This window comes from Athene cunicularia (assembly GCF_003259725.1).
Source record: "Athene cunicularia isolate RWA chromosome 28 unlocalized genomic scaffold, athCun1 chr28_part1, whole genome shotgun sequence".
NCBI lineage: Eukaryota > Metazoa > Chordata > Aves > Strigiformes > Strigidae > Athene > Athene cunicularia.
The window spans coordinates 826,292-835,142 of record NW_020799139.1 but is presented as its reverse complement, the minus strand read 5'-3'; the positions used below and the strand labels follow the sequence as shown (position 1 = coordinate 835,142).

At 46.9% G+C, this 8,851-nt stretch overlaps 2 protein-coding genes across 2 annotated transcripts in view; both read right to left on the bottom strand.

Annotated features, from left to right (window-relative positions):
• Positions 1 to 23, bottom strand: part of SIN3B (SIN3 transcription regulator family member B) — an 11,942-nt gene extending 11,919 nt beyond the window's left edge. The window contains exon 1 of the mRNA XM_026864905.1: positions 18 to 23. Within this exon, the coding sequence (XP_026720706.1) occupies positions 18 to 23 (6 nt within the window). The remainder of the gene's footprint in view (positions 1 to 17) is intronic.
• NWD1 (NACHT and WD repeat domain containing 1) lies at positions 20 to 6,847 on the bottom strand. Its single transcript, XM_026864904.1, is given in 13 exon segments — positions 20 to 62; positions 64 to 241; positions 244 to 405; positions 2,082 to 2,217; positions 2,687 to 2,773; positions 2,775 to 2,909; positions 2,992 to 3,349; positions 3,624 to 3,695; positions 3,697 to 3,804; positions 3,807 to 4,367; positions 4,548 to 4,776; positions 5,283 to 5,486; positions 6,688 to 6,847. Coding segments are annotated over 13 exon segments (2,433 nt in total).
• Positions 6,848 to 8,851: the final 2,004 nt, after the last annotated feature.

Sequence of the window (8,851 nt, the reverse complement as noted above, 5' to 3'; positions counted from 1 at the left end):
CACTCGGGCCTGAGGGCGCTCATAAAGGACTGTCCCCATTAGTCGTGCCATAGAGGACTCTAATCTGCAAAGACAACAACTCTGGAAATCAGAGCGCCAGGGATCTGAGTTTTAAAGGTGTAGGTGGACCTGTCGATCACTGGGCATGGATCTGCAGGGATGATAGCCAGCACAAGGGCTAAATCATCGTGTGCTGTGGCAAGCTGCTCTTCCTGCTCGTTGATTGCCATGTCGTTGATGGTTTCTGTGGCTGTGGGGGTGGGATTCATACTGCATCCTGCCTGGAGTTCAGTGGAAAGACAAGGACTGTTCCAGATACAAACCCTCTGAAAAGGAGCTGGTTTTGCTCAGCTATTTCCAGGCATCTCGCTCAGGCAGAGCTGTCCGGTGTGTCACACACTTCCCCTGTAAAGTGTAAAAGCAAGATGGATTTCCCACTGATTTCTTACTCCAACTGCACATGAATGGCTTCCCTCAGATGGGGCTCATGACTGGCTTCTTTATTTGTGAAATAATTTGCATGTTACTCATATTTCCAATTTTCCCATGTCGTAATAATAAGCTATTCTAGACAAAAACTTTGGAGAGGTGATTAAAAAGCTCTCCAAGCCTGAAACAAATTTTCCTAAATCTGATGGTTAGAAAAAGCAGAAAGGAGCAGACTATGCTTGTCATATGCTCAGAAAGCTAACCCTGCCTTTGATGTCTCTGTGAGTTGTCTTGTTTCTATCCTACCCCAATGCAGTATTTCTGAGATGCAGTTTACCTTCTGTGGTGTTCTGGATGATGGCTTTTTCTGTGTCTTTGTGTTGGGTAAAATAGCCATAGTTCCCCCCACGGGATGGTGCAGTGCAGCCTGTATTTGGAAGCAGTGCTGAGGTTTGATGATTATGATAAATGAGGTTTCACACTCCTAGATGCCATCCAGTGTGTCAGTCAGGAACCCCATGTCTGATAAACTCCACACCCAGCTGGGGTGAGGGAGAAATCATTAGTTCCTGAGCTGCTTTTTCCTTAGTCCTGTGTAAGAGGTAAAGCAATATACCTTCACTAGCTTGTACAGAAACCTAAGTAAAGTCAAAAGATAACATCCTAATACTAGAAAGCAAAACGTTGCTGCCTTACTTGAAAACAAAAGTTTGAAGGACCTGGAGCTATTCAGCCCACTTGCTTCCTCTGCTCTGAACAACGTCTAACTAGATCCTGCTCATTTTGGTCTGTACTGGCTGTTTACCTCTTTGGCAAGAGATGGTGCTCCAGATGTTGTGTATTCTGCCTGGCTCCTGCTCACAGGAGGGTAACAAGGCAGCTTTTATGAGTTCAAATTTAAATCATTTCGGGAATGAATTAGTATTTCAGGCCTCAGGCATGCACTGGCTTGAGGCTTGCCCTCTGAACTGATTAAGTGCAGGTTCCTTTTCCAAACACTTTCACACCAGCTATAAAATAAGAGGAGGATTCACAAAATGAGGGATTCTCGGTGCTTTCAGCAGTTGGGAGAACGCTGGCAGGTGTTTGTGTGCCTGCAGCTGAAGCATCACCAAGCTGTTGGAGCTTTTTTCTGATGTAAAAAGAGCTTTCCAACCGTAAAAAGTGGAGAAGGCTCAGTGGAGTGCCCAGGAAGGGCGTGCAGCATCTCAAAACCCCCCATATTCCATTGAGCCGTGCTGGGAACCTGCTGCCAGCAGCCAGTATTCAGACCTAAGTGTCACCACTCTGACGCCTGCTGTGATACACAAAGAGGAGAGGCTGCTCTTGGTACCACAGACAGAAAAGAGACATTTGGAGATTGTTAAATACGCTGTGTTTCTCCAACTGGAACCCCCCTGTATGGTCTGAACCCCATCGTCTGTGCCAAGAGCAAGATTAGGTTCCCTCAAACATATCTAGGTCAGTGTGTGCTTTTGTTGTCCTGACGACAAAATGACCCACTTTATCCTCATTTGTTGAGGCAATTGCGAATGGGACTGGGGCATGACTGAGCACAAAGGCAAATGGCCCTTATCCTGCCTTTGGGTAAGCTCACAGGCAAAACTGTATTTCTACAGAGATAGATGTTCTCTCCTTCTTGCTCTGTATACCCACTCTTGCCTGGTCCTTAGCCAGCACATCCCATTTTAGTGCCTCAATTCATCCATTAAGTAAATGAAATGGCAGTTCACTCAGCTTCCTCAGATTTGCAACAGTATTAGAGAACCAGCGTGGCTGAGGGGCTGCCTAGGAGTGACCAGGACTGAGGAATTGAGATACAGCTTGTGGATTAATCTGTTTGCTTTCACAACTCCAGTGCTAGATGTTGTCTCATGGTATGCCAGACAGCACTTCCAGGACTTCCATTGTTTTCTTGTTAGTAGGAAATGGTTTTTATGACTAAATTTCTCTTGCCACAATCTAAGGCAGGCTGCCTTTCTGCAGTTGTGAATAGTAAATTCCTTCCTTCCTTGTTGCAGTAGCCTTTTACAAATATGAAGACTGCATGACAAAGTTTGTAAAATGCCTTTAGATCTCCTTGGTTGGAGATACCTGTTTAAAAAAAAAAAAATCTTTCTCACGTTGAAAGCACTGAATAGTGTTATTTACTGTGATTTCTATTGTCTTATTATTTCAGGCCTTGTCCAGCAGTCAGGAGATGCAGAGACCTGGTCCAGAGCTTACAGGTATGGAAATGCTTGTTGATATTCCTCACCTTCCTGTTGGCATTCAAGATCCTGCTAAAGTGTGGCAATGTAAGAAGTTTCTTCATTCCCCAGCTCCAAGTTCTCTTGAAGAAATAAATCTACCATGAGAAAATGCCTCTTGATTTGGTCTTGTTTTGATAGATAACGATTCTGCACCACTTGAACAAAGTGCATGTGAAGGGAAAAAGTAATAGATGTCCTGGAATAGGGAGCTAGAGGCTGGGTTTTTTTCTAGCCTCAGCACTGACAGTTTAAGAATAGAGGAATCTAAGCAGGGTGCTTGAAAGCCCAGGATGGGAACATCCCATACTCAGAGGTTTGGCTTCTCCTCCTCTGCCCTCCAGGAGTACCTGTGTGCAAAGCCACGGAGTGTGAAGCCATCTGCCCTCCGCTTGCCGGCATCACTGTGGAGCCGTGCCTGGTGGGGGACGTGGGAAGCACAAGGTAGCTTTACTTGAATGAAGTAAAACTGGTGAATCTTTGAGAGAACTTCATCATCAAGGGATAAAATGTCGTTCATCGCCATGTCTGACAGCTTATTCTTGCAAAATGAAGTGTGATATGTGAAAGGAAATGATTTATCCTCCCCCTTACTTTTTACACTGATATCCGTAGTGGGAGGGTGAGTGGTTTTTCTGGCAGTTTGAAAGTACCAGTCACCAACAATCTCGCTAGCTCACACGCACACATGGCAGTCTCAGCTTAGAGCTTAGACACGGGATAAGCCACGGAGATGGATTTCCTTTTCCAAGCAATCCCAGAACATCTCCCTTCAAGACAATGTTTTCGGTAGGCTGCCAGGTATGAGAGGAATGTTATGCTTCCTAAATATATGTATGAACACATTCACAGGCTCCAAGAACTGAGAGCTTTGACTGGATTTGGCTGAATTTAGACATATTCCCTGAGAACAGCAGGAAATACGGGCTGTTCCCTAGGAGCTACAGCAGTACTGGCTGTGAGGAAGCCATATAGCCGAGCCTGTGAGTCACAAGGACTGCTGTGTGACTTTCCTGGTCTCTCGCACAGTTGGTTCATGGTGTCCTGGGCTGTGCCAGCAACCACTGGTTCTGAAGGTGAAATGTAAGATGCCCATTTTCTAGCCTCATGGAAGGCCAGCTTGAAGAGCAGGGCTTGCCCACCACTAGGAAAGCTCTAACGGCCTGTTGAGCTGGGCTTAGCTGACGTTTGTCTGATGCTAAGAGCATCTCTAGCATTTTCTCACAGGATAATGGTCCTTCTTCAAAGCAGACTTCAGCCTCAGGCACAGGGTGTTGGAGAGCTTTCAGAGTATCAGGCTCTGCTGTGGAAATGGAAATGATGATGTGGACCTTTGGAGGGCAATCTGCAGGGAGCCAGCGGGATCTGTGAGCTCCACCGCCAGGAAGTAACCACAGAGTCAAGGAACACCACCAGTGTCTGCATGCCACCATGGGAGAAACGAGGAGGAGTTCACTGAGGAACAAGACTAAATCCCTGCAAGTCTGTCTGGGCTGGGCTGGAGGTGGTGGCAAATCAAATGCTAAACATTCTTGGAGAGGGATGTCCCTCAACAGGCTGTGAGTGGCAGAGCCATGCTGGGATGTCCCCAGCAAATGAATCCCAACCAGCTGCAAGTCACAGCTGTTTTTCCACAGCCTGGTGGGCCCATAAAGGGTGAGGGTTGTGTGGGTTTTATCATTATTCTGCCTAACATGGTGAAAAATATTGTCCAATAAATTCTGTCTTCCACAGAAAAAGCTGCAGTTCTTCAGGCACAGAGCTGCTCTGTGGTGGCCCAGCTCCTGCAGAGGTTGCCCTGGCTCCTTGATGATCTGTCCTCAGTATCAAAGATTCTTTAAAACCCAGTGATTAGTGACAGCAGTGAACTGCTCACAAAGTTGTTTCAGGTATTTTTTATTCTCCTTGTGCTGAACGTTCCCAGAGTCTTTACTGTATGCCCATGTGTGTACTTTAATGTGTTTGGGATAATGGCTTGCAATTTTTGCTTTAAGGTTGCTGAGCAGCTGTTGTGCTTCACTGTCCAGATTGTCCTCTTTTTTTTTATAACTCACTGTTTGTCCCTTGCCCAATTTGTCTGTTGGAATCCCCAGCCTTTCTGAGGAATACAAAACCCTGCAGGTTGCTCTTCTGGGTATTGAGGAGACCCTGTTCAATCTCCCTTTCAATTGTTATACACAAAAATCAAAAAGGGAGATGTGAGCATTCAGTTTCAGAACAGAGCACAGGAAAAGCCATCCATTAACATGAATGTGACATCCCTTGGTCCTTCTGTATTTCATGTCCTGCTAGCAGGTCAGCATCCCCCATGTCCTCTGAGCTAGGTGTACTCCTGGGTGTGGTCAGGGAGACTGGGGGAGAAAAGGAGAAACATTTCTATCTGGTGTATTGCTGTTTGCTCGTCAGCCCTCGTCAGGATTTGGGGTATGGCAGATAGTTACCAAGTCTCTTCCTTCCCTGCACCTTTCCTGTTGTATAGTCTGATGCTGCCTTGAAACAAACAGCTGTTCTCCCTGACACTTCTGGTTAGAAGGATGTTACAGCCCTGCCAGAACACTTCTGCTCTGTGGTAGCAGCATCTCTGCTCTGGCCGGAGCAGCCCACCCCTCTCTGCCTTCCAGCCTTCCTGGCGTCTCTCCAGGCGATGCCAGCAGGTGGGCAGCACCTTCTCATCCCACCAGTACCACCGTGTCAGGAGCTGGACAGAGTCCCCTGACAGCTGCAGAGTTAGGGCTTCAAATTCCTTCTCTGCAATGAGCTGGGGCACAGTCTGGTGCCCATAATGGTCCTTCCCCCAGACAGGAGTCCCTGCAACAGGTTGAAAAGGTCCAGCATTCAGGCACTGCTGCTGCAGTGACAGCTGGGATGTGGACTGGCTGCCTGCCTTAGCACCTAGGGTTGCCAGGGAGGGCTTCTCGGGCTGCTTGCTGGTGACTGCAGCTGCCCTGTGGCTTTGTGTTGGATGGGGACAGCCAGGCAGAGCCCCAGCCTGCCCCAGGGTCAGGGAGAAGAGGCTTTACAGCAGCTGCTCCTCAGGCCTTCACAGTGTGCCTGGTGGGGTGGAGAGCAAGGGAGGTGAGGTGGTGGAAGCAACAGAGCAGCATAGGTTTGGGGACCTTGGCCAGTGGTGCTGTAAGATTGGCTTTGGGGTGGATGTTGTGGTTTAAAGCTGGCTGCAGCCAAACACCACAGAGCCATTCACTCACCCTCCCACATCCCTGGGGAATGGGGGGAGAGTTGGAGGGGTAAAGGGTAGGGAGACTTGGAGGTGGGAGGTAAAACCAATTTAATAATTGAACTAAAATAAAATTAATAATAGTAATAAGAGAAAATGCAGACGGGTAATGTACCTGCTTTGATTGCTCACTACCCGCTGACTGATGCCCAGCCCATTCCCGGTTAGTGATCCTAAAGAGGAGAATCTTGAAACCACCGTCCCAAAGCTTGAGTGGAGCTTCCCAATCAACCCTTACCTACGTGCTGAGCAGGACGTTAGATGACACGAGATATTCCACTGGCCAGCCTGAGTCCCTTGTTTTGGCTGTGCTCCCCCACAGCTTCCTGTGTACCTGTGCACTAGCAGGACCTGAGAAATTGAAAAGTCCTTGATTTCATAGCAACAACTAAAACCATCAGTGCATTATCAACGTTCTTCTCATATCAAATCCCATACTGAATCCAAAACACAGCACTAGTTAGCTACTGAGAAGGAAGGAAAAAAAAAAAAACCACCAACCCAATTAGCTCTATCTCAGCTGAAACGTGGACAGTGGAGAACTGCTAAGGGAGCGGGACTGAGCTGGGGACTTTGGTTAGACTGAAGGCTGGGCTGGGGAAGAGTGAGATCCTGAAAAGCATCTGGTATCCATGAAATCTGGAAACAGCCAGAGTGAGCTCAGAGCACAAACCCCGGGGTAATCCCTGAGCAGTGCCCTTTCGGTGCGTGTAAGGGAAAGAGGCAGTAGTGAAACCTTTGTGGCTGGCTCTGCTGAGCCTTCCAGGTACGCACTGAGGAGCACCCCCGGGAAGATGCTGCCCGAGTGCCTGCTGCTGCTGTCGGCACAGGGGACACGGTGCTGCTGAGGAGGTGGGAGCTCCTGGGGGCAGTAATGCTGTGGTGAGGCTCTCAGGGTCTCTGCCCCTCTGTCGCTGGCCTCTGGTGGAAGCATCTTGAGGGAAATCAGGCACAACTTGCACAAAGACTTAATTGGTTATTTATTTACGGGTGGCTTCAATTATGCCCCCTGGGACTGCGTATTTATTTTCCTTGTTCAACAAAACATTCTCCCTTTCTAAAACCAAAACAACCCGGCACTTTTGCAGGTGTCTCAGCCTCCTCTCGCCTTCTGCCAGGTGTAAAACTCTGGGTGTGCATTTCGGCTTGGGGCTGTCAAAATGCTTCAAGGAAGCTGAGGTGGGCTGCTGGCTGTGGGGAGCTGTCAGTGGTCAGAAGGAACGACCGGAGGGATTTGAGTAGGGCAGAAGCGTAGAACAGGTATCAGCTTGCAGTGTGACACCCCGCTCTCTCCCTGGTGGTTGCTATGGCAGTTTCATTTCTGGTTCTTTGCATGGGGAATTTGTATTTATTCCATAGTTACTGAGAAAACCTCCTCAATATTGAGGTATTGGGCAGGAAGCAAGCTTGGAGCAAGAGCTTCTTGCCTTATGTGTATTATGGGTATCTCCATCTGCTTCTTATAGCTGCTAGTTAATACACACAACCTGTTTTCTTCTGCTCTGAAGAGACTCCGGTGTTTAGGGCTGGACCATATGTGTATGCTTGTCAGGGCTCCTTTTGCCTTTTAGGGACTACAGGCAGTTACTGACATCTTGGCCTCATCAGCTAGCTGATTTGTGAAGCTGCTGGGGCCGGCTCATTACTTTTGAAAACCACCTTACTCGTCCAGTAGACATGAGTGTGTGTGGCCTGCTCTGTATGTCTCACTTTAGCCGCAGGGATGGTGCTCACAGTGAAGGTGGGACCAGGACAGCTTGCCAGGCTTCAGTTTCCTCCAGAGAGGATTGTGTGTTTCTGTGAGCAGGGTCTACAAGCTCAGAAATACCCCATCTTAAGTCAGTTACCTCCACAGATTTTTTAAAAGATTATTAGACTAATCAACACTACCATAAAAACAGTGACATGGGAAAATTAAGTCATTCTATCACGTTTAATTTTTAGATCAGTCTGAACACTAGTGGTATGCAACTTTAATTACTGGAACTTGTCAAAACACGTTGAGATATTCAAAATCTCTCAGTAGGGATTTCTCCTGTGAAAGACTTAGGGATTTGGATCATGGGTGACCAAGTAAGTAACTTAAGTTTTTCAGAACAAAGAACCTCAAGACTAGGGTATTTGCTGCAACATTTCAAGCCTATCTTCTATCATAGAAGATAATAATCCAAAATATTTCAGTAGCCCCTTTTATGTTAGAAGTTCTGTGCAACTTAGTATAATTAGGACTAGTTTAAGTACCCCTGAAGTACATCCAGAATTTATACAGGGAACCTTTTTTCCAGTTGAATATAGAACCAAAAGGATGATGTAAACCCTGATGTTCAGGTGCTGTGGTTAGCCACCTAACTCTTCACTGAAATCCATACAACTCAGGCATACAAATATATTTGATACAAAAGTTTTAGGAAATAGGTACAGTAGTATTTGACTCCTAGGAGGCTTCTAAGGAGATGGAAAACCCATGAACATTTGGGCCATGTCTGCATGGAAGAATCTGCAGCACAACAGGAGTTAGGAATTTGGAGCCAGATTGTCTACTTGTCGTTTTAGACCTTGCACTGAAAATGCAGTTCATGTTGCTATCATCTGAAATCTGTGCTGAGTTTCATACAGATGACGTTGTGGTTAAGCCTTGTAAAACTGTGGTTTCCAGATGTCTGCGGGCTTGTGCCCACGTTACTACATTACCAATGCGAGTGCATTTTCAAGGTTCTAGACTTGTCACACTGTGTTTTGATTTGCTAAGATGAAAACTCTGGATCTGGCAATTTTGGATTGTAGTTACAGAGTACAGCACAGCAGCATTGATCCAGAAAAATAGATTTCTTCCATCTTTCCGTGGCAAATCCTCCAGCCTATTTTAAGAGCACTCAGCCCCACTGTTGGCCATCTCAGCAGTGATAAACAGCCACAATAAAAGGCAATTCTACCTACA